Source organism: Dipteris shenzhenensis, chromosome 10 (assembly GCF_047967505.1).
Source record: "Dipteris shenzhenensis isolate YYH24624 ecotype China chromosome 10, Dip_SZ_1.0, whole genome shotgun sequence".
In the NCBI taxonomy this organism is placed as follows: domain Eukaryota; kingdom Viridiplantae; phylum Streptophyta; class Polypodiopsida; order Gleicheniales; family Dipteridaceae; genus Dipteris; species Dipteris shenzhenensis.
The window spans coordinates 11,832,198-11,856,200 of NC_141605.1; the positions used below are offsets into that span (position 1 = coordinate 11,832,198).

The 24,003-nt window shown below is 45.3% G+C and overlaps 1 protein-coding gene across 1 annotated transcript in view; it reads right to left on the minus strand.

Annotated features, from left to right (window-relative positions):
* Window positions 1–7,790: 7,790 nt before the first annotated feature.
* LOC147897401 (chromatin modification-related protein EAF1 B-like) overlaps window positions 7,791–24,003 on the minus strand; it is a 75,736-nt gene continuing 59,523 nt past the window's right edge. The window contains exons 20-22 of the mRNA XM_087380946.1: window positions 12,993–13,214; window positions 9,823–10,219; window positions 7,791–9,707 (exon numbers count right to left, since the gene is read on the minus strand). Coding sequence (XP_087237072.1) covers window positions 8,031–9,707; window positions 9,823–10,219; window positions 12,993–13,214 — 2,296 coding nt within the window. The 3' untranslated portion in view covers window positions 7,791–8,030. The remainder of the gene's footprint in view (window positions 9,708–9,822; window positions 10,220–12,992; window positions 13,215–24,003) is intronic.

Sequence of the window (24,003 nt, forward strand, 5' to 3'; positions counted from 1 at the left end):
CCTGGAAGTGAGCCTACTTTGCGCAAGTCTACCAAAGCTAGGTATCCTGTGGATAGGCTGAAATATGATGGATTTACAGCCACTCACTATGCCTATATGGTCAAAGTGATACAGGAACCAGAACCCACTTCTTTTGAGCAAGCCATGGGAAAAGAAAAATGGGAGAAAGCCATGGATGAAGAAATGGATGCCTTGGAAGCAAATGCTACATGGAAATTGGTGCCTTTGCCTAAAGACAAGAATGCAATTGGCTGTAAGTGGGTTTATAAGGTGAAGCACAATGCAGATGGTTCTGTGAACAGATACAAGGCAAGATTAATTGTCAAGGGGTATGCACAGACATATGGCATTGATTATGAAGAAACATTCAGCCCGGTTGGAAGGATGGCAACCGTAAGAGCAGTCATTGCTATGGCTGCATCAAAGGGATGGTCTTTACATCAAATGGATGTAAAGAATGCCTTCTTGCATGGTGATTTGCAAGAAGAGGTCTTTATGGAGCAGCCACCAGGTTATGCTCATGCTGTTCATCCTGAGTTTGTTTGCAGGTTAAAGAAAGCCTTGTATGGCTTGAAGCAAGCACCTAGAGCATGGTCTGACAAGATAGGACAATATCTTATTACTATTGGCTTTCAGATTTCCAAGGCAGATTTCTCACTTTATGTGAGAAAAACAGAGAAAGGTATTATGCTGCTTGTTATTTATGTTGATAATTTGATCATCACAGGTGATAGTGATGAAGATATCTTTCATGTGAAAATGCTATTGAAGCAGAAGTTTGAGATGAAGGATTTTGGAGAGCTGCGTTATTTCTTGGGCATTGAGGTGATTAGATCACCAAGTGGGATACGGCTCTTGCAAAGGCAGTATGGATTGGACATGTTGTCCAAATATGGGATGACAGGCTGTAAGCCTATTTCAGTTCCTTTGGAGCAGAATGTGAAGCTGAGCGCAGATGCAGGTGAGCTTCTGGAAGACCCTACTATGTACAAACGCATAGTAGGAAGTTTGATTTATATGACTATTACCAGGCCAAATTTGAGCTATGCTGTTGGATTGGTAAGTCAGTTTATGCAGGCTCCAACGAAACCGCATTTGGATGCGGCTAGATGCATACTCAGGTATGTGAAGTCCACATTGCAGTATGGACTATTTTATGAGGCTGGGGTTCAAATACAGTTGCATGGATACACTGATGCTGATTGGGCTGGTAGTATTTCTGATAGATGATCTACCAGTGGATATGTATTCTCTTTTGGGAGTGTTGCAGTCACTTGGAGCAGTAAGAAATAGCCTACAGTTGCCTTGTCGAGCACAGAGGCTGAGTACAGGGGTGCAGCAATGGCTGCATGTGAGGTAGCTTGGTTGCACTGAGCTACTTTATGATATGCATCAGTCTACAGATGGGCAAGTTGTCATTTATTGTGACAACATGATCAGTATACACTTGGCAAATAACCCAGTCTATTATGCTAGAACAAAGCACATTGAGGTGCATTATCACTATGTGCGGGAGAAGGTTTTACTAGGTCTTATTGATCTAGTTTATGTCAGCACAGAGGATCAGGTAGCTGACATATTCACGAAGGCAGAGAAGCTGCGCAAGTTCAGAGACCTGCTTAGTGTGCAGGAATTGGGATTGACCTCGAGGGGAAGTGTTGAGATATCGAGCTCCACTCGTGATATGCCAGGGTGACCGTTGTGCATTTATGTCACCGACTTATTAGCTGCAGATGCGGTTGGTACACCGCCTATGAATAATAGCTGGATGACAACTATCCTTATGTACTCTAGTTCGTGGCTCAGTTAGTATGCCACCTTAGTTAGCTAAGTTTGGTTTGAGACCCACATATAGAATTCTTCTATTTCTTTGTACAAGAGTTCTTTTGGCTTTCACAACTAAGAAGAGAAAAACTGTTTTCAGCCTCCACCTTTGTGTGTATTCCCCCATTGTGTATGTGAGAAAGCCGCAAGTAAGACTCGTTCCTTCTTTCCCACTATCTTCACACTATCTATGGTCGGAGGGACCTTGAACTTGCAAGTAGTCTTTGCCACCTATTTTCCATCGAAACCCCCTCCATACCACCAATTCTCCATGAAAGCCCCCTCCATACAACCAAACTACACAGGCACCCCTTGCACATAGCAAATCGTCGCACACATAACTACTCAAGCACCCCTTATGCATAACAAATTGTCAAGCAATAGCCATCAGATGATCAATATATTGTAGCATAGGATGGGTAGCAATGGCATACAATAAAGCACTAAGGGGACATCGTTGACGGACCGAACAACAAAGAGTCCACTCATCAGAGAGATCTCCAGAAAGAATGCAAGCTGCATTGATGTCCCTGTAAAGCCAGTAAGTAATATGCTGCATTTTTGTTCCAAATCCCAAAGTATCAAAGACTTTTGCAATATCCACCTATAAGAACAGAAAATCATGTTCTGTGTATTTGGCATATTCAATCCCAATATAAGCATTGGCAATATTATCTGTAATATGCCTACCGGGAACGAAGCCATATTGCGAAGGATGCAGCCCATCATTCAAATAACCTTTAATACGATCAACAACCATTTTGGCTATGACCTTGTAAATGACTGGCATGAGCGTTATTAGTCTCCAATCAGTGAGCGAATCACATAGCTGCTTTTTTGGAAGGAGCTTGACAAGACCTTTTTTCCATGACATAGGCATTTGCTGATTTTCCCAAGCTGAATTAACCATTTGCAACAAAGTCTACTTGAGGATATCCTAGAAGGCAAGAAAAAATTCCACAGTGAGACCATCCCATGCTGGAGATTTCCATCTACCACAGGATTTAACAACATCTGACAATTCTCTTTCAATGAAAGGAATTTCCAATTCCAAAGCCTAGAGAGGATGGGATGGACATGCTGCAAAAGAAGCTGACTGGCAAACACAACCTGAGGAGAAAGAATATCCACGTGCCCAAAATGAGATGAAAAGTGCTGCATACAAAAAGCAGCAAGCTCTGAGCGAGATGAGGACCAAGAACCATGAGGCATCCGGATCCGACAAATATTGACAGCCTATCTTTTGTAATGCAAACTTTTAAAGAATTTCTTGGAAGAGCAATCTTTATCCAAAAAAGCCCTTTGCCAAGATCGGGTCTCCCATTTAGCAAGCTTTCTTTGATCATTTGATTGGAGACAAAATTTAGCCTGACATAATAGCATGCTTTCTTCTGAAGGCAAAGGCCGAAGATGACTGAGGTCAGTCAAACTATGTCAAGTGTATTTGGCATGCTTCACGATCTCCCATGTGGCATGCATGTAGGATTTACCATAATCCCGAATAACAACATGCATTCTTGCAACAAAAGCCTGCCATGCATAATCCAGATCAATGTGCATCTAATGAGAAAGAGGCTAAATGGCATCAAAAACCATGGCTGGTCAAGGTATTTATCAACAAAAGGCGTCTACAAGCCAATCTATCATCTGGAAAGTCATGCAAAGAGAGCCTCAACCAAAGAGGAGCATGATCAGAATATGTGAAAGCATGGTCAATCCAAAGATGACTAGTCAAGGCATCATAATGCTGCAAATCAACCCAATACTATCTGTCCAAACGTGCCTGATATGAAGATTGAGCATTATGTCGAAAGGTATAGCCCGGAAGCATGGGCTGCAATTCCTTCTAAAGATCAACCAAAGACAACTGAAGCAAAAAATAAGACCATGCATGCTTTTCAGAAGCCAACATGTGAGTGTGGCCCGAGGTATTATCTCCCGGTTGTGGGGCATTATTGAAATCACCACATATAAAAGCATAATGCCGCCAAGGATATTTATGCATAGCATCCCAAATCAAAGCTTGATTCCCGAAAGATTGAGGAGCATATTCTGATGCCAATTCAAAGATGTCGCCTTGAACAAGGCATTGTATGATCATCCACATCGACCATGGTAATCATTGAAGGCCACAATAGGATGAAGATCATGCTTAACCAAAAAGGCTACCCCAAAGAAAGAGTGCTCTCCAGCAGAGAAAATGTCATAACCAACAAAATGTCCAGATTTACCAGCGTACATATGCTGATTATGCTCTTGTAAAGCCACTATATCAGGCTGCAATTGGCGTATATACAGCCATATCCGTTTCCATTTTCGACCATCACACAAACCCTATACATTCGAAGTGACACATTTGGGATGATCAAGCATATGTACAAATATAGGACAAGTATGTACAACAACAAAAATGCCTTCTATGTCTGCATTTCCACCTCAATATGCGGGCCTCGACCCTGAGAAGAAAACTCAGCCTGAGGAGAAGACAATAAGGCAGCAACTTCCTCTTCTAGAAAGAGAGTACGATTGGCAGTCACCTCAGCCTAAGTCAAATCAATACGAGAATTTTCAACCCGTGTTTTGCCTTAAGAGGAAGCACCATTCCAAGTCCGGAAGGGCAAAGGTCTCCTAAGTGAGAAGACTTTTCTTGGGGTTTGCCAAGCATCATTTAAAGTTTTTTCCTTTGCCTGAGGATGAGAGGCCGAAGGCACAGAAGAAGAAACATCACCATTCAAAGCAACCGATGCTTTCCCTTTGTCCTGGATAGCAAAAAACGGTTTCACCCCCTTAGTCTTCATCAAAGAGGAGATAGTAGAAGTCTTGCTCGGAGGTGGTGACAAATCAGTCTCTGCAATGGCATTTTGGGAGTATGTGAAGGGCATTGCGAAGCCATATGCCCGAACTTCTTGCATTCAAAGCAAGCACCTGCAAAGAGACCCCATTTCAGTTTATAGAAAGCACTGCCCATCGAAACATTATTCACTGTAACCGAATATGAGTCTGGGGTTGGATTATCTATGTCCCACAAAATACAAAATCTATTTGAATTGCCATTAGGCCATGGTGGACAAACCACTTCGCCAAGAGAGGCTACAATTTTTTGCAAAAGAGAAGCCAGACATTGAGGGAAATCCACGACTTCCACCCAAACAGTGCATCTGTATCCGATCAACGCCTGATAATCTCTGGTAGGAGACCAGGGCAACACATGAACCATCTGCTGCCCATAGAAAAGAGAAGTGCTCCAATAAAATCTGCCTGTGCTCTTCATCTACCATGATCACTTCAAAAAAGCCCCTTGTTGCATAGTGAACTTTTTTGACATAGCAACCACCCAAGGTTCTAGTCAACCAGTTACCAACATCTGCAGCAGCAGGCATACGTCCTGGAAAAAAAATAATGATGGCATGCTTGGCATAATCTTTGACTGGATCAAAAATATCATCTACTTCCACCATGATGCCTGTGGTGGGAATTGGATTTTTCTTACTTTTTCGAGTATCTTCAAAACCCTCATGCATCACCTCATATATAAGTTGAGCCTCTGCAAAGGCACGAAAGGGATCATCCTGACCCATTACTTGCTTTTGCTTTTTGCTTTGGACTGATCTTTCTTTTTGAAAAGTATTTGCATATGGACAGTCTGCCATTTTTCTGAAGAAGAGAAAAGGTAAAGAAAGTGAAATATGTATAGAGTAACGAAAGAAGAAAGAGTAAAGGACTGGACAAGAGGTTACAGAAAGGGCATAGACAGCTAGGGGAAAAAGGAGAGAGGGAGGAGTGAAACTCCGGGGTAGACAGCCAGGAAACCGAGAGCGCTGACAGCAGTATGCAGGAAGTTGTACGGAAGGAGGCAGCATACGGACGCACGACTGTACGGAATCACCAAACGTGTACGGAGCTGCAGACAGGCCTGCCCGGAACCTGTACGAAACTGTAGACGGGGCCTGTACAGAACCCATACGAAACTGCATACAGAACTGTACGGAGGTATGGCCGCCAAACCTGTATGGAACTGCAATCTGGCCCTGTATGGACGTACAAACATGTACGGGGTCGTACAGATGTACGGACGGAAGGGGAGGCTGTACGGGAGCCTTGACAGGGCTGTACGGGCAGAGGTTGCTCCTCTCTCTCTCTCTCTCTCTCTCTCTCTCTCACACACACACACACACACACACGACAAAATGAATTGTAATACTCTATATTGGCCAAGAGTAGGAAGCACTATCTTCTATTTTCAAAGGAGAAAGGAAAAGCAAGATGGCAAGCCACTAAAGTACCTGCTAAAGTGAAGATTTTAGAATAGGAGAGAATAAGGCATATATGGAATCAAAAAAATGTTTTTTCTTGGCATATTTGGAGATCCAGATGCATAACACCCTTGGACGGTTCCCAAATCCACCCTGGCCAATATTTGGACAGATACTATACACACCTTGGTAATTTAAGGGAGCATGCAGGAATCTTCCCGGGCTGCCTCTACTAGGAGAACTATTTTTCTCAAGGAGGGGAGTAGTTCCCCATTCTTCTCAAAGTCCCCCTTAGGGTTGAGGTGGGACTTTCAGCCTCAACCTTGGATTTTTTCTTGCTCTCTTACATGAGCTTTATTTTACCCTGCTAGGGTGTTTGTTTTCTCATGCCTTGCATGCTGTACTTTTCTCTTGAGCTAAGTTTTGGAGTTTCTTTCATACTTGATAGAAGTCTTTCTTTGCCCAAAAAAAAAGGCTCTTTGTGGAAAAGCTAAGAGACTGAATGAAAGAGTAATCCTTGACCTTCAGGGGAAATACAAACTTTGCATTGAATGCATCAGGAACAAGTAGACCCTTAGTAAGGGTCAAAAAGCTAGTTTGGGCCATACTAAGAGGTTGAAAGAAATAGGAATCCTATTGAGGGTAAATAGAAAACTTGCTTGGAGACTACTCCAAGGCATAATGGTAAAAAATGATAGTTGACTGTCCGATCATCAATGTTTTGGTTGCCGGCGTACAATCTGCACGTGCAGGTGGTCAAAAATCTTGAGATTTGATCTAGTAATCCTTGACTTCTGTGTTTTCCCCTGTCAAATAAAGGTGCCGGTCAAAAAATAAATCCTTCTGCATTGCTGATCAAAAGTTCAAGAAAGTCCAAAAATATGGGCTGTTTACGATTTTGCCAGTCAAAAGTATTTGCTAGGATGCCGGTCAAATCTCAGGAACGTTGTCTGCATCTCAAAAAAGTGCCATCAGCCTTAGAAATGGCTGGCAACATATATTTTCCTTGATGGAAACAAGAAATTGAGAAGCACGTCGCTGTAAGCCCTTCCCAGTCCCTTGACGCACAAGAAATGCCTACAGTTGCAGGCAAGAAAATCCCCCCGTGTCACGTTTCTCTGATGTCTATTCCAGGAAACATTCGTGAGGCAGGCTACTCAGTATTTAGGGGAGATAAAAAGGGATAATGGAGAATGCATCCCCACACTGGATGTACAGTTCCTTAAATAAAAAAATAAACCTTCTATGAGATCTTTGCCAAAGAGCCAAAGCCTGGTTTTCTTACATTGAAGCCCAAGGGGGTTTTTGAGCATGAAGTCAAGTATTTTGAAGATTTATGAGAATAAACAAAAGCCAACTATTGCAGTATAAAAAAGGTTCTCAAGCTGCAAGCAGCTTCTGATGCTTAGTCTCCAGAACTCCAACACATGTCAACTTAACCTAGGGAAAATTACAGAGATTCTAGTATCCCAGATGTTTAGTGTGGAGATTTTTGTGATTGCAGAAGCCATAGTCATGATCGAAGGCAATAGGGCTCAAGCAGTAGTTGGTGTAGAAGGTCCTTGTTTGACCACAATACCGATCTGATGATACTATGTCCCGAATTATGAGAACCCACCAAATCATCAAAGAATTGAAAAACTATGGCACTTCAAAACAAAAATTTAAGAAGAGAACGTTGAAAATGAAAATGATCATGATTATGGGGGGCTTCATCGAATCCTGTACACTAATACACAACAGCATGGATCCAGAAATAGGCTGACTTGAGACCAGAATCCTGTATACTCTTATACAACAGCAATGGGCTGACTTGAGACAATGGTATTTTCCTGAAAGGCCAGGCTTCGATGCGGCAGAATCCAGGTTCCATTCCAGATAAAGCAGACTTGTGAAGCTCCTGTATTGTTCATGATCCATGCCAATTTACAGAAAGCTGTGTTCCTGCTGCTGTCACTGTTGGCACTGAGAAGATGTTATTTGCTGGGGTGCTGGCATCACCCTTGCATTTGCAGTGGGGCTCATACAAGGTTTCTGAGAATGAACCCTTCCAACTTGTGCAGTAGCAAATTGCTGCATACCACTGGCAACAGCTGTGCTGCCATTTGAGGAAGCAGCTGTCATACCAGCAGAGATTGATAAGAGAGGGACCTGTGATACTGCTGCACTGTTACTGCAACTTGGATTGTAAAGGCCAGCTGCCATCGGTGAGAAGTTCTGGCCTGGTTTCCATTGAGGCGAAGGGACACCTCCACTCCTGAAGCCCTTCGGTGATGAAAGGGGAATATCAGTGAGTGGTGGAATACTCAAAGGATTGTTCATTTTACCTGCAAATGGAAGACCTTTGTGTCCAGGCTTCCCTGACAGCTGTAAAGGTACAGAGATTGACTGCAATCCACTCTTTCCAGGCTGTGATAGCCGCTGCAAGCCCATGTTGAAGCCTGCCTGCCATTTTTTATGTCTGCTTTGCTGGCTCTGTAACTGTTGACCTGGATGACCCTGCTGCTCCTGCTGCTGCTTTGTTGATGAGGGCTGTGGTTGTGAAAAAACAGACAGTTGCGTCTGCTGTGAAGTACCTGCTCCTGGAGGAGACAATGAAGGCTGGACGGAAGATGCAGAAGAAAAAGAGGAGATCGAGGTTGGCTTCTGTTGTGAAGGCTGTTTTGCCTTATGTTGTTGAGCTACATCCATGGGCAATTGAGTCAAATGTATTTCAAGATCTTGAACAGAAGCTTGAAGTTGTAGTATATTCAGTCGCCCACCCACAGCAGTTGGGTGTACACTTGTCAGCTGTTGCCCAGCAGGAATGGTTCCCTGGGATTGGAGCACACGTCGCCCTTGTACAGGATGCAACATTTGTTGTTGCAAAAGCCGTTCATGGAGCTTAATGGGTGGCATATTCGATTGGCCTCCCTGTGTCGAGAGATTTTGCATCTGCACCACTGCACTTCCCATCCCTTTAGAGTTCTTCTTTAGTTGTTGCTGCTCTTGCTGTGGTTTCTTGAACTGTTTCTTTTGATGATGCTTCATCTGGTTCGGAAGTTCTGCTGATGAAGCTAAAACTTGGGGTGGCAGAGAAGATGCCGCAGAGGGGTAATTTACCAATTCTTGCAACTGCGACGAGCTTACAGGAACTACTGCCTGTTGCTGTTGCCGTTCTACCCCCTGCTGAGGGTGTGAGGGTAGTAATGCAAGCTGCTGAGGTAAGAGGTGAGATTGTTGATGCTGTTGAGATAGAAAATGAGCACGGGGAGGCAGAACATGTTGTTGAGAAAGAGCATGAGACTGTGGTGATAGCAATGCTGATTGTAAAGAATTGCTGCTCGGGAACAAGTGCTGCTGAAACATCTCCTCTTGCTGTTGGTGCTGTAACTGCTGCCTTTCTTTTTCCATGTGCATTATGTTATAAGCCTGCTGCTGATTTGTGCCAGGATTCTGCTGTTGTGGATGTAAATGATTTTTACGATCTAATGGTTCCTGCTGCTGTTGCTGTATTAAAAAATTTTGAGTTGGTGATGAACTCACAGTACTGGATAAACTGGTATTCAAATTATTCAGAGCAGTGACTTCCTGAGGGTCAGCCTGATGACCCGGTTGTTGAAGCTCTTGTATAAGTATCTGTTGTCCTGACTGCAGTTAAAATTCAAGAAACAACAGTGCGAAAGAATCATACGAATTGCAACATATCAAGACCTTAATGTAAGAATAAAAATGCATAGTAAAAAACCAGTTTTGAAGATCTCACTTGAATCATTGGCATGGCCTCCCTGGATTTTCCCATTCTATTCATGGAACAAGGTACAGCACCAGCAGAAATATCACCAGTCATTCCCACTCCCACAGAAAGTGCAATACTGTTCATGCTAGCAGGTACATTTGGAACAGCACATGAACCCATTCCAGGTAGCCCTGCTCTAGAAATTGGCATGCCTCCACCTAAGCCACACATAGTTTCCGTGCTGTTTTCTGAAGACAGCATATGAGCTCCACAATCAGCAGGGCTCAGCAAGCCCGTAAGAGGCAATCCGGATCTGACAGAAGCCTGTGTTTCTAATCCTCGACCAGCTACAATCTGACAGTAATGCAGCTGCTGTTCTTCTGCTGTGATTGGCCTCAGTGAAACTGCCATGTGCAGTGCATCCCTGCTCACACGTTCATTACCACAGCTTTATTCACATATGCAAACTACTTTTAAACGACAGAAAGACTAGATCTTTCAGGAAATCCATTAAATGATGTGGGCTTTAAGCTGACAGAACAGTAGCTCAAAATGTGCCACGAGTGTTTAGATAGCTAAAAACCAAGATCCCCAAAAATTTGCCATTATTTTTAAGCCACCCCTTTTGTATTGCAAAAACATGCATATTAGAAGAGCAATAGAAGATGATGTGCATGTGCATCTGGGGATGACAAGGACCTAGGTTTCAGTTGACCTGGGTAGGATTGTGCTGTAGGAGCGGTGTAGGCACACGCTTAGCGTTGCACCAGGCTGGGAAGGAGCTCCAGATAGCAGCAGATTTGGGGCAGGGCTGCCTAATCAGAGAGTTTAAATCAAAACCAAAAGACTCTCAGTCTTAAACTGATGTATGGCTGTTTACTCTTCCAGAATATTATGTAGGTACTCTAAATAATTGGGGTTGCTTTTTGCACTCCTTGGGAGCTGCCATGTGCCCTCCCTAAAGCAGATGTACTAGAAGGTTTCTTGCTGTCCCATAGACCTTTTGGTCTCCAGTGGACGTTAATAGACTTTCTTTCTTTCTTTCTTTCTTTCTCCTCAATCCCCCTTTCTCCAACCCCCTTTTCTACAGAGAGCTATAGAAGGAAAATGATGTGGAACGGCCAAAGGGCTTTTGGCATTCAGGTCAAGGAAAGAAGGAATGCAAGCTTTGCAGGGCACTCTATGAGCTAAAACAAGCCCCAAGAGAGTGGTATCAAAGGATAGATGACTACTTCTATCACAATAGGCTTATTTCATAATCCATCTGATGCAAACCTCTATTTCTTCATAGGGGGAGGTAAGACCATGGTTATAATCTTGTATGTTGATGACTTAATTATCACAGGTGTTCACAAGAAGAAGATCCAAGAAGTCAAGGGATTGCTGATGATGGAGTTCAAGATAACAGACTAAGCACTTCCCCATTAGTTTCTTGAGGTAGAAGTATAGCAAAAAAGAAACAATATCTTCATTTGTTAAGGGAAGTATTGTCAAAAAGTACTGAGGAGATTCAAGGTTCAGAAATGTAAGGAAGCACCAACCCCAATGGAGGTCGAGACAAAGCTTAGCAATGAGGATAGGTCTCAGCTCATTGATGCAGGATCATATCATAGGCTGGTTGGAAGCTTGTTGTATCGGATCAACACTTGACTAGATATAGCTTTTCTAGTGGGGTTACTTTGTCAGAACTCAGTTCTCATCGCAGTCAAGGGAGAATCACATGAAGGCAAGATTCAGGGTTTGAGGTATCTAAAGGCATATGCAGTTATGGATCACCTACCACACTGGGGGCGGGCTCGGTCGATTCTATGATTCAGGTTGGGCTGGATATTGGGAAACATGGCGCTCAAGGTCAGGCTATTGCATCATGCTCGTGTCAATAGCCATATCATGGCTCAGCAAGAAGCGACCAACACTTGCACTCTCTTTCACAAAGGCACAATACAAAGCGACATGTTTGGTAGCCTGCGAGGCCATGGGGTCCAAATGGATATTGGAGGACATGGGAGTTTTTCAGGAGGATATGACAGTGATCATATGCGACAAAAGGAGTTGTACAGCGATTGCAAAGAACCCATATTTCATGCTCACACTAAGTATATCCAATACCATTTCATCCAAGAGCTTTGTAGGATGAGATCATGTAGCTGCTTTATTGACAGATAGAGAATAACATCCCTGACATCTTCACACAAAGGCTCTTCCCAGAGAGAGCAGTTGAAGCATCTCATTCGATGCATAGGCATTTGGCCCACAGTTGAGTCATTGACAAAGGGGGTGTTAGAAAAGTGTGCTGACCCACCTGTGAGTCGCCCACATGGGGACGACTTAGGGTTCAGTTGACCTGGGTAGGATTGGGAAGTAGAATCTGGTGTAGACCCACGATTCGGGTTGCGCCAAGCAAGCAAGAAGCTGCAGACAGCAGCAGATTTGAGGCAGCACTGCAGGATTGCAGCACAGTTTAGCAGGGACAGAGCCTATTTATAGATCTGGCAGGAGCTGTAAACAGGTTGGCATCTCTACAGACCAGTTAGGTTTGCTCAGGTCTGGTAGGCCTGTTACTGGGTCAGTTCAGACCTGGTTGACTCCTATTTCAGTTGGCCCTGATTGGTCAGATCTCAGCATACACTTCTGACTCTGGTTTCGCCGAGCATATTGCTGGATGTTTCTGGCTCTTTTCTGAGCTGTTTTTCCTTACACCTGTGTATGAATACAGTCTTAGTTCTTCTTTCTATCTTCTGCTTCAGTCTTCTGATTGTGGGCTCAGCATGTATGGGCACCAACAGTGTGAGACAGAGATTGAGGTTATTCTGCAGCATAGGGTTACTTCTTCAGTCATCCCTCAATTGTAACAGTGCAGGCTGATGTCATCCTGTCCCTGCTCCATACTGTTAGCTGACCTGCTGTACCTGCTGTTGTGGGCTGCAAAGCTGACATGTGGACAGCCATGCCATTGTCTGCAGACACCAATGACAATTACTTACGAGGTTGTGTATAGACATCTACAGACTACATACATTTCACTGTCCATGAATAGAATTGTGCTGCAGCAAATTGACATGTCGAATGCAGTCCTTATGACTTTTGAACAACTAATCCCCAAGTCTTAATTGTCAGTATAGCAGAACCTGTTCACGTATGTGAAGACAAAACCCAAAGCCCTAGAAAAAAAATACAATAATCAACTAAGAAATTACCTCGTGGGAGAAGCATTTACAGAAGCAAATGGAGTCATTCCCGAGCTCAATTGTAAGTTATTTCCTCCATGCAACAAAGACATTCCAGAAAAGGCAGCGCCCATCCCTGACCCTGATGCCAGCATGCCTGACATTCCAAACTCATTCCCTTGTGCAGGCCCATTTGGATAAACATCTGGAGTGAATTCCCCACTTGATGAGGACGTGGATAGCTCCAACGGCCTTCACTCCATGAACGTGATGTTACACAGAATATTAGAACTTAAGACCATAATAGCCATAAATGATAAGATCCTCTCTCTCTCTCTCTCTCTCTCTCTCTCTCTCTCAATAAATAAATTCTACTTCTCAAATGTGTTCACTTGCTCACTTTGTCCTTTTTATTTTGACTCTTATTTCTTCTTATCTTGATTGCAAATACAACAACATTGTTGTGCAAATACAGCTTAGTACAAACCTGTATGGAGCCTAATGCCTAGGAGTGATGCCTAAACGCTAACACTTAGAATTAGGTAGCTATGCACATTCCATAGAGCTGTGACTTGTAATCATTGATGCTAATTGTGTTGGAATACTGAAAGGAAAGAGTAGAGTGGACACAAAATCAGAATACTTGCTTATAGAATGAAGAAGAAAGAGGTCCTTAAGTAGGCACCTCATACAAGGTCACTGACATCACTGATGACCTCAAAGCTCCACAATCATCTCCTCAATCTGCTCCTAGATTCTCTCAATCATCCTATGTGGCTCTCCACCACCTAACTGTGCTTGTGGGCACCTAACTGTGCCTCTAGCACTCACACATAGAAACATAAGGTGTGCCTGAGGCATACACCTTGAGATATCGCAACAAACCCCCCCTCAAGGAAATGCCTCAGGCTATGTCAAGGATACATCTAGTCTCATAGTTTCTCATGCCATCTCATGGTGGTCAAGGATAAATCTATGGCTAGGTTCTCATGCTAGCAAGGGTTCCCTTGGGTGTAAGGTTAACAGAAAGGGATACATAAAGACCTTCCAATGGTTATCTCCCCTGCATGTACATGCACACAATGTCTGCAGGAGGTACCATGGAACAAAACATGCACATGGCCTACATCATAAGGTGACCAGAGGTGTTTACAAAACACACAAAACACAATAGTTTATTTGCATTCATTTTGGAGGACTATCCAGGCTGAGTACCTTGACATAAAAGAGAGATCTGGAGCATACATAGAGATGATTTAAAATGCATAATCTTCATGGGATGCCTCATCTTGTGGAGGCAAATTCACTGTAAGTAGATTTGCATTTTCTGTCTTTGCTTTGTCTCTGCAAAACTTCTCACTATGGTTGTTTTTGCCACAGTGCTTGCATGGATTAACTTTGAAGCAGTCCTTTGAAAGGTGATTTGTCTTTCCACAGTGATTGCAAGGAGAATACTTGCCCTTCTGGAATTTCATAACATAAGCAGTGTCATTGCCTTTCCTTAACTCCATATGTCTTTCTTCTTCTTGGAGAGCTGAGATAATGCCTTCAAGGTTTGGATTGGGAAGATTCTTCAAAGTGCTAACAATGTGATCAAAACTTTCAGGCATACTCTTAAGTAACACTGCCATAGCATCATCAGGGGTGATAGGAGAGTTGATAGAAGCTAACTGAGTCATAAGACTCCGCATATAGTTGACATGAGCAGCTAAAGTAGTATCACTTGCCATCTTTAATTCAAAGAAAGAGATTTTAAGTGATAGTTTAGATATGTGAGAGCTTGCACCAAAAATCAAGTCTAGCTTCTGCCATGCTTCCGATGGAGACTCCAAGTCAGATATATGATGTATGTAATCATCACCCAAAGCTAAAGCAATTATACCATATGCTTTTTCTTCTCTTGCTGGATCCCTTGCCGGTCGTGTCGGAGTTGAAGATTCTCCAGCATTTGAGGCCGTAGAAGAAGCGGTAGGAGTAGGTTTGACAAGTCCCCATAAGTTCTCCCGCATCAATGCAAATTTTACCTTCATTTGCCATGTATGGAAGCCCTTTCCATTGAACTTCTCAAGATTATATATGGTAGCCATGAGAGGGTCTAACCCAGATATTGGGCAGTGTCTATCTCTCTTACAAGGCAAAAATAACTGAAAGACTTCCAAAATATGAGCACTTAATGTAGCAAATAGTAGTGACTAGATTTCAAACAATGATGCTTCTTCTTACATGCTTCATAGAAGTGGATGAAATAAACATTTTCCAATCAAAACCAGGTCTAGCAAGTCAAAACAAAACTGAATCCACACTTGTACTGAAGTTATTGAAAGCTTCAAAAAACCAAAAATGCTAGAGTAGCATTTTATGTAGCATCATCTTCAAAAACTTGTCCAAAACTGTCAAAACTGAAATGCTGAACTTGGAGGGCTTGTAGCTCACTCTTCAAAGCAAGGAAAAGAGGGCTTTCTGAAGCAAAAGAAAGCTCATATACCAGAGAAGGTCCAGCACAGAGGTTGGACGAAATGGTGCGCACTTTTGCCCGGGAGAGTTGCTACAGGCTGAAACTGAGTTTTGACGATTTCTCCCTCGTTACTGAACCAAATGACCTGAAAAATGGCTCAAAATCTTCGTCTTGAGGTCGCCCATCTACTCCTAAGAGGGCTCAGGCAATGGCGGAGTAGGCAGGGAGTATTGAGCAACAGAAGAAATTCGCTGTTTGGAGAATGGCAGCCACCACAGACGTTTTTTTTTCAATTGCTTGCAGGTGGAAGTTCGCCCATACTAGAGGAGTTTCCAGCTCAGAGGGTTTGGGCAATGGCTGTTTGTAGATGGAGAACCAAGCTCTCAAAGATTTTGGGAAGAAAGAGGAAAATGGAGAAGAAGAAGATGAAGAAGAAGATGATGATGTGGCAGAAATGGGCTCAAGGGGGATCAAAGGGCTCTGATACCATGTTGGAATACTGAAAGGAAAGAGTAGAGTTGACACAAAATCAGAATACTTGCTTATAGAATGAAGAAGAAAGAGGTCCTTAAGTAGGCACCTCATACAAGGTCACTGACATCACTGATGACCTCAAAGCTCCACAATCATCTCCTCAATCTGCTCCTAGATTCTCTCAATCATCCTATGTGGCTCTCCACCACCTAACTGTGCTTGTGGGCACCTAACTGTGCCTCTAGCACTCACACATAGAAACATAAGGTGTGCCTGAGGCATACACCTTGAGATATCGCAACAAATTGTTCTCTCCAATAGATCCTATTGGGTCTCAAATGGGTTGCAGGAGACTAATAGCCCCGCGAGCACTCAACCCATGGGCACCATCATAGTGGCGTCTCGATGCTAGGCGGCATCATGCCATCTGCAAGTACACCCTATAGAGAGGAGTCGAGCACGCCAGCTAGTGACAGATCTTGAACATGCTCCAAAGAGATTGGTCTCTCCTCAGCTCAGCTCTCCTCATCTCATCTCTCCTCAGGCTCATCTCATCTCAGCTCAGCTCTCTCTCTCCTCCTATTCCTGCTCTTTCCTCCTACTCTTGCTTCTCCTCCACCTGCTCACGCCTGCCCTTCTCTCCTCCATCCACCTCTTCTCCTTGCTGGTAGTTCCTGGCCTAATTGGCCCCCCAATTACATGGCTGTTAAGGGACAGCCCAAAACCCCTCATCTAGTCATTTGAATGCAATGGGCAGCAACCCACAGCCTAGGCTAGGCCCCTACAGGACCGCCTAGGTCACGCACCCTGCAACAAAGACAAAAAAGAGAAAGAATATGGGGACAGGAGGAAAGGGCAAAGACCATAGCTCTATCCTCTTCTATGGCACTTGCAGCAGGAGGAGATCAGAGGTGCTAGTATGCACGTACAGAGAGATGGTTTGAGCGACTGGGGCTCCACATGGATAGACTACCTCCCTTCCAGTACAGCATGGATGCTCCGTTCTCTCCCCTCTTATCACACGAGGTCAACCAGGTTATCCGTGAGGATCTACTACAGCTACACACTTTTCGGACTTGGTAGGAACCGAGTGAACTCCCAGTGAAGCTTAGCTTATATAGATATCACTTCTTACATATCACAGCGGAGGGTTTCATTGACCCACCTGGATACACACAGATTCACCTACCCCACTCGATGAGGATCTCTCTTTGGCAATTCCAAGTCTCTTCACACAGACTTTGCATCGAGAGCGGCAAAGCAGAGCGACTACCCAGGGAGCGGCGCATATGCACACTATGTGACATACAAGAGGTTGAGACAGAGGAGCATTTCATCTTCAAGTGTCCTGTGTACTATGAGATCCGAGGACGTTTCCACTGCCTCTTCAGAGATAGTTATGGGATTTTAGCCCATTTCCTCTCGTACCCAAACCAGCGGTGTTTAGCAAGTTTCATCCATGAGGCACTTAGACACCACGAGAGGATACTCTGAGCATGGAGACAAGAGCAGACTTCTTCCTCGGTTGATCCCTCTCAGAGCTCTATCACGGAGTTCTTTCAACTAGATCACATGGACCCCAACGAGACGAGGCCTCGACATGACCGTGACCCGGAGCCCGTAACCCGACAGCTCAGACAGAGGGTCGACACACAGATCACACTTGGAGACATCCCCTCCTTGTTTAGAGTTGGAGCCCGACCGACGGGGGTCATAGTAGCCCTGGTTAGATGCAGAGCTACGACCAGGAGACGTACCAGGGCTGCACCTCTGAGTGGCCAACAGCACTCTATTGCCGACTTCATGCCTCCACTGCCTCATCCATCCTGATATCTTGCTGTTGCTCGGGATGATGATGATATTGATGATGATGCTGAGATTGATATATAGTCGACCATCGACATGACTATGTTGTACTTAGGACTTAGTACTGCCATTCTGCATTTTTTGCATTTTTTGCAATTTGCATTTTGCATTGGTATGGACGCTCGTTAAGTAGCTCCACTACCACAGCTCGTTGTATCAAGAATTTCACAGTCTCATAGACCCATCAGTCTTCCGAAGACTTTAATAAACTTTCTTTCTTTCTTTCTTTCTTTCTACATTTATACCAGACCCCTTTCAGGTACGAAGACCAGGTTATGCTAGGGCTGACCTACCTGATGCTTGGGAGTCCCTTTTGGTGGAGGTTCATAACATACGCACCTGAGAGGTGGAGCTGACACGCTTCGCATAGGAGCAGGCCCACTTCGCTCAGGAGCAGGTCCGTGTCAGACAGAAGTAGGCCGCTCTTATCCAGGAGCTCAGATAGGACATCATACACCTGAAGGGGGAGATGACCACCCTAAAGAGGGCCACAGGGGGTACACCATTAGCAGCAGTAGAGGCTCAGATTGCCACCATGCAGACAGCAAGTGCGGAGACCTCTCGATGGGTCGATGTGGCAAAGCAGGAACCTACAAAGGCCACTGTTTCAGCCACTCTTCTGAAGCAGCAGCAAAGGGCCAGTAAGGCCCTCAACATTCGACAGTTGAGGAGGCGATCACCTTTGTGATCACTACTCTAGGGGTATCAGAGCATGGAGTTGAGGGTGCATGGCATGTGGGGAGAGACCCCAACCGAGAGCAGCCCCTTATCATACACTTCTGGGACTCTCAGGCGAAAATGGAGGCACTCTGACGCAGATCAACACTACGTGACCACCCCACAATCTCAATGGACAAGGACCTGACACCGTTACAGATTAAGGAGAGGCATGCCCTCCTACAGCAGTGGGATGCGGCCCGCAAAGAGGGGAAGTGGGATGTGGTCCGTGATGACACACTCTTGATTGGCCCCCGTCAGGGAACCACCCGTCCTCCCACATAGGGGGGCGGGGTCTATGAGACTCAGGATATTGAATCCGTTGCATGGACCATTTAAAACTGCAATGGTACCTTATGGTCAAACGCAGGGAATTTTTTGGAATCCTACACAGGACGTGACATATTCTTCTTGACAGGGACACACCAGAGTCTAGAGCGCCCTTTACCGATCGCCAGTGGGTACACGTTCAGCATTTAGAGACGAGACGAGGAAGACAAGTGGAATACGAGGGTCAGGAGAAGTGGGGGTGATCTTCAGATCCTCTCTCGTCGGAGCCATCTATTGAGAAGAGGGATATGTACTCTAGGTTCATGTGGGTCCAGATCCGGCACACTAATAGCCGTGACCTCTTTGTAACGATACACTACTTCCTCTTGAGACATCTCACTTCGCCAAGGACACATGGCACGAGGAGGGCAAGTCGTCACCGTATGCATCTCTCTTCCCAGACATTGTAGATCTCTCAAGCCACGAGGAAGTCCTTCTCGTTGGGGACTTCAACACTAGGACGAGGGTGCCACTACTAGATTTTTGAGTTGACTCTATCCAGCTACCCGTGGATGAGGCAAGTATGACATGAGTATCAGCTGACAAGTAAGGTCCAGTCACATCATATGGACACGCACTTCTGGACATGGGTAGGGTACATGACCTTCTCATTTATAATGGTCTTCAGCTATGGCCCTACTCAGGTGGTTTCACTTGTTTCCCACACGGGGGGGACTCTAGCGTAGTCGACTATATCATGCGATCCCTACCTTCGCATCACACATCACTGACTTCTTTGTCTCATTGCTCCCTCTGAGGACGGACCACACTTATCTCTTCTTCAGCATCTCTACCCCCCGCCTCACAGTGCCGTCTATTGATCCGATCACTCACACTACTTACCATGATCTACATTTTGATCACGACCTAGCTCCATCTTACTATGCACGACTTTACACATACATCGATCACATGCCCCTCTTAGAGGACCGCGCTGCCTTCATTAGCTGCTCACTCCACGAGGCTTCCTTACATGCTTTTCCCTACACTGCTTGCTCTACTAGATCTCCGCCTCTTGGGTTTGTGCCTTGCAATAGTTGGTACAATGCGGAGTGTAAGGCCCTTTGCCGACAGCTCTCATTCGAAGCCAAACATTATCTTCCAAACATCTTTTGTGCAAATTCCTTGAGTGAACGTCACCCTCACCTCTTGCCGATACTCGAATTTGGCACACATATGCACGCAGCCTTTATGATGCCCCACACCAGCCCGCCCTGGATCACTCTCACTCACCTCGCCCCACCACTTGCACCCTATTCACTAGAGGTGGCATCAAGGACGCGGCATAGAAACTTCACAATGGCCGAGCGAAAGCTCATGAAGGGCTCTTCACTGAATTTGTTGCATATGGGATTGATATCCTAGCCCCGATCCTAGCTAAGCACTTCAACGACACAGTTTTCCTTGGCTTCCCAAGCGCCTAGACCCTTAACACTATCACTCCTATTCCCAAGGCAGGGGATCCCATGAATCCAACAAACTACAAGACCATTTATGATTGGACATGTCATCTCCAAGATTTATGCATCAATGTTTGACACAGAGGTCAGCCAGTTCGCAGACATCCAGGGACTTAGGGCAGAGGGCCGGGCAGGATTTCAATGGTACCATGGAACCATGGATCATGTGCTCACACTCCAAAGCATCATAGAGGAGGCCAGATCACGGAAGCAGAAGGTATATTGTTGCTTTGTGGACTTCCACAAAGCCTTTGACACAGTCCCACGGGCTCACCTCATTAGGCACCTACAGGAGCTAGGGTATGACCAGGACATCATATGGGCTGTTATGGCACTCTATGAGAGGGTCTTAGGCCGAGTTCGGACAGGTGCCAGATGGATATAGGAGATTATGATCACCATTAGAGTCAAACAAGATTGCCCGTTGTCACCAACCTTGTTTGACCTCTACATAGACGAGCTCGAGAGGACTTTAAGCCGGGGGGGGGGTGCTCATACTCTCAACTTTTTGTTGAAAGATATTGGACAATTGTCATTTGTGCAACCAATGCTACAAGATGCTAATGCTGCAGTGATTTTTATAAAGAGCCATCAATACTTGCATGAAGTATTCAGAGAGCACGTCTGAGTATGTTAGGAGCCTGCTGAGGGGCCCAAAACTGTCTATGAAGAGGCAGTGATATAGGTTACGGATCTCATAGTATACGGCGCATTTGAATGCGAAGTGCTCCTCTGACTCGATCTTATGTCGATCACACAATATGCAAATGTGGCCCTCCTTGGGAATCCCCTCAGCTCGTCCACTCGATATACAGAGTGGGTGTGATGACACTCGAAATTGCCAAATGGCAATCCTCAGTGAGTGCAATAGGTGGATCCGAGTGTACTCTGGGGGGATAATGAAACCCATCTCAGAGATGTGGAGGCAATGATCCCTGTAGTAGCTAAGCTTCATTAAAAGCTCGCTTGGCTTCAACCAAGTCCTGAAAGTGTGTAGCTGTAGGAGATCTTCTCGATTGACCTGGTTCACCTCATGGTATCCAAGTGGGATAGATGGGACGTCTAAGCTGTATTGGAAAGGGGGCAACCTGTCAATGTGAAGTCCCATTCTCTCAAACCACCTACATGTCTTGCATACCAACCCCTCTCGTCTCCTCCATCTGTGAGACCCATGGATGATGCTAGAGCCAGCCATGGTAACCTACGTCATTTCAATATGCAGGATCCAACAGAATCCATACTATTTGACTCGATGGAGATAGGTGATGCTCTAGAGGGCGGCATCTAGCTACAGAGGGGTAGCTCCGAACTCGGCTTGGATGATATGGTGCGATATTGATGGCTGTCCCTCATCCGCGAGAGCAAGAGGATTTGTAAGCGCTGTACTCGAGCCCACTCTATGTCTGAGAGGTCTGGCCCTCAACAAGGGCTGCCATACATGCCGTTGGTCGAACCAAGGAGTCAAATAGGAGAGCCTTTGTCTGAGGGTCTTGAAAATGTGAATGGAAGCGCTGTCTTTCCAATGAGGCAAGTGAGGCGTAGCCTCTACTCATACGGGCCTGCATCCCCAATCTCATCGTAAAGATCGGGCCATAGAAAACAACCCCCAAGTAGGTATACGCAGAGACAATCTCAACTGGCTCCCCATCCAAAGTGAACCGCCCCCTATGCATGGCTGCTCGAGATGCGTTGAAGATCATAACCTTGAGATGCGTTGAAGATCATAACCTTGGTTTTGTCAAGGTTGGCCTTCAGATCATGTGACTCACAAAAGGCATGGAACGCACCCAAGTGTCTCGGGAGCCCTTCAGGAGAGGAGGACATCAGTACCACATCATCTGCGTATAGGAGGATCTGAACCAAGGTACTAGCACCTGTCCAAACATCTGCGTATACCTACTTGGGGGTTGTTTTCTATGGCCCGATCTTTACGATGAGATTGGCGATGCAGGCCCGTATGAGTAAAGGCTACGCCTCACTTGCCTCATTGGAAAGACAGCGCTTCCATTCACATTTTCAAGACCCTCAGACCAAGGCTCTCCTATTTGACTCCTTGGTTCGACCAGCGGCATGTATGGCAGCCCTTGTTGAGGGCCAGACCTCTCAGACATAGAGTGGGCTCGAGTACAGCACTTACAGATCCTCTTGCTCTCGCGGATGAGGGACAGCCATCAATATTGCACCATATCATCCAAGCCGAGTTCGGAGCTACCCCTCTGTAGCTAGATGCCGCCCTCCAGAGCATCACCTATCTCCATCGAGTCAAATAGTATGGATTCTGCTGCATCCTGCACATTGAAACGACGTAGGTTACCATGGCTGGCTCTAGCATCATCCATGGGTCTCACAGATGGAGGAGACGAGAGGGGTTGGTATGCAAGACACGTAGGTGGTTTGAGAGAATGGGACTCCACATTGACAAGTTGCCCCCTTTCCAATACAGCTTAGACGTCCCATCTATCCCACTTGGATACCATGAGGTGAACCAAGTCAATCGAGAAGATCTCCTACAGCTACACACTTTCAAGACTTGGTTGGAGCCGAGCGAGCTTTCAGTGAAGCTTAGCTTCTACAGGGATCATTGCCTCCACATCTCTGAGATGGGTTTCATTATCCCCCCAGAGTACACTCGGATCCACCTATTGCACTCACTGAGGATCGCCATTTGGCAATTTCAAGTGTCATCACACCCACTCTGTATATTGAGTGGACGAGCTGAGGGGATTCCCAAGGAGGGCCGCATTTGCATATTGTGTGATCGACATAAGATCGAGTCAGAGGAGCACTTCGCATTCAAATGCGCCGTATACTATGAGATCCGTGGCCTATATCACTGCCTCTTCATAGACAGTTTTGGACCCCTCAGCAGGCTCCTAACATACTCAGACATGCTCTCTGAATACTTCATGCAAGTATTGATGGCTCTTTATAAAAACCACTGCAGCATTAGCATCTTGTAGCATTGGTTGCACAAATGACGATTGTCCAATATCTTTCAACAAAAAGTTGAGAGTATGAGCGCCACATGGCACCCATGCCAGAGTGGGATACTTTGCCATGATCATCTCACCCGTGGTCTTATAATTCGATGCATTATCTGTTACCAATGTAGTAAGATTTTTATTGTCTTGCTGCCGTTCTTCACGAGGCACTTTGGCATAGAGAACTTCTACTCAGGGCGTGGAGACAAGCTTCCGACACACAATCTGATCCCTCTTAGAGCAAGATTACTGAGTCTTTAAACTCAAACCGTATGGATCACACAGCCCCTGCCGGGAGACGCAGCAGAGACCCAGAGTTCGAGACACGCCATACTTGACAGCGGATGGACACGCAGATTACACTTGGCGACCTCCCTTCCTTGTTCAGACCTGGTCCACAAGAGTTACGTTAGCTTTGGTGACAAACATGGTCATCACCAGGAGACCGAGACGGACTGCTCCACAAACAGCCGCCAACACTCCATCACGGGCTACCCATCATCACGATCTCACCCTTCCTCAAGCCCCCCTTGACACCTACACCATCATGAGGTCACATTGTACTAATGAGGAGGAGGATAATGACATCACTGATGCTATATGACTATGTATTTTTTGTATTTTTTGGGCTTAGCATTCAGCATGGGTGATGATGCTCGCTTAGTAGCTCCACCCTCCTGCTTGTTTGTATCACGTTTTTATCAGTCTCATAGACCCATCGGTCTTTCGTAGACTTTAATAAACTCTCTCTCTCTCTC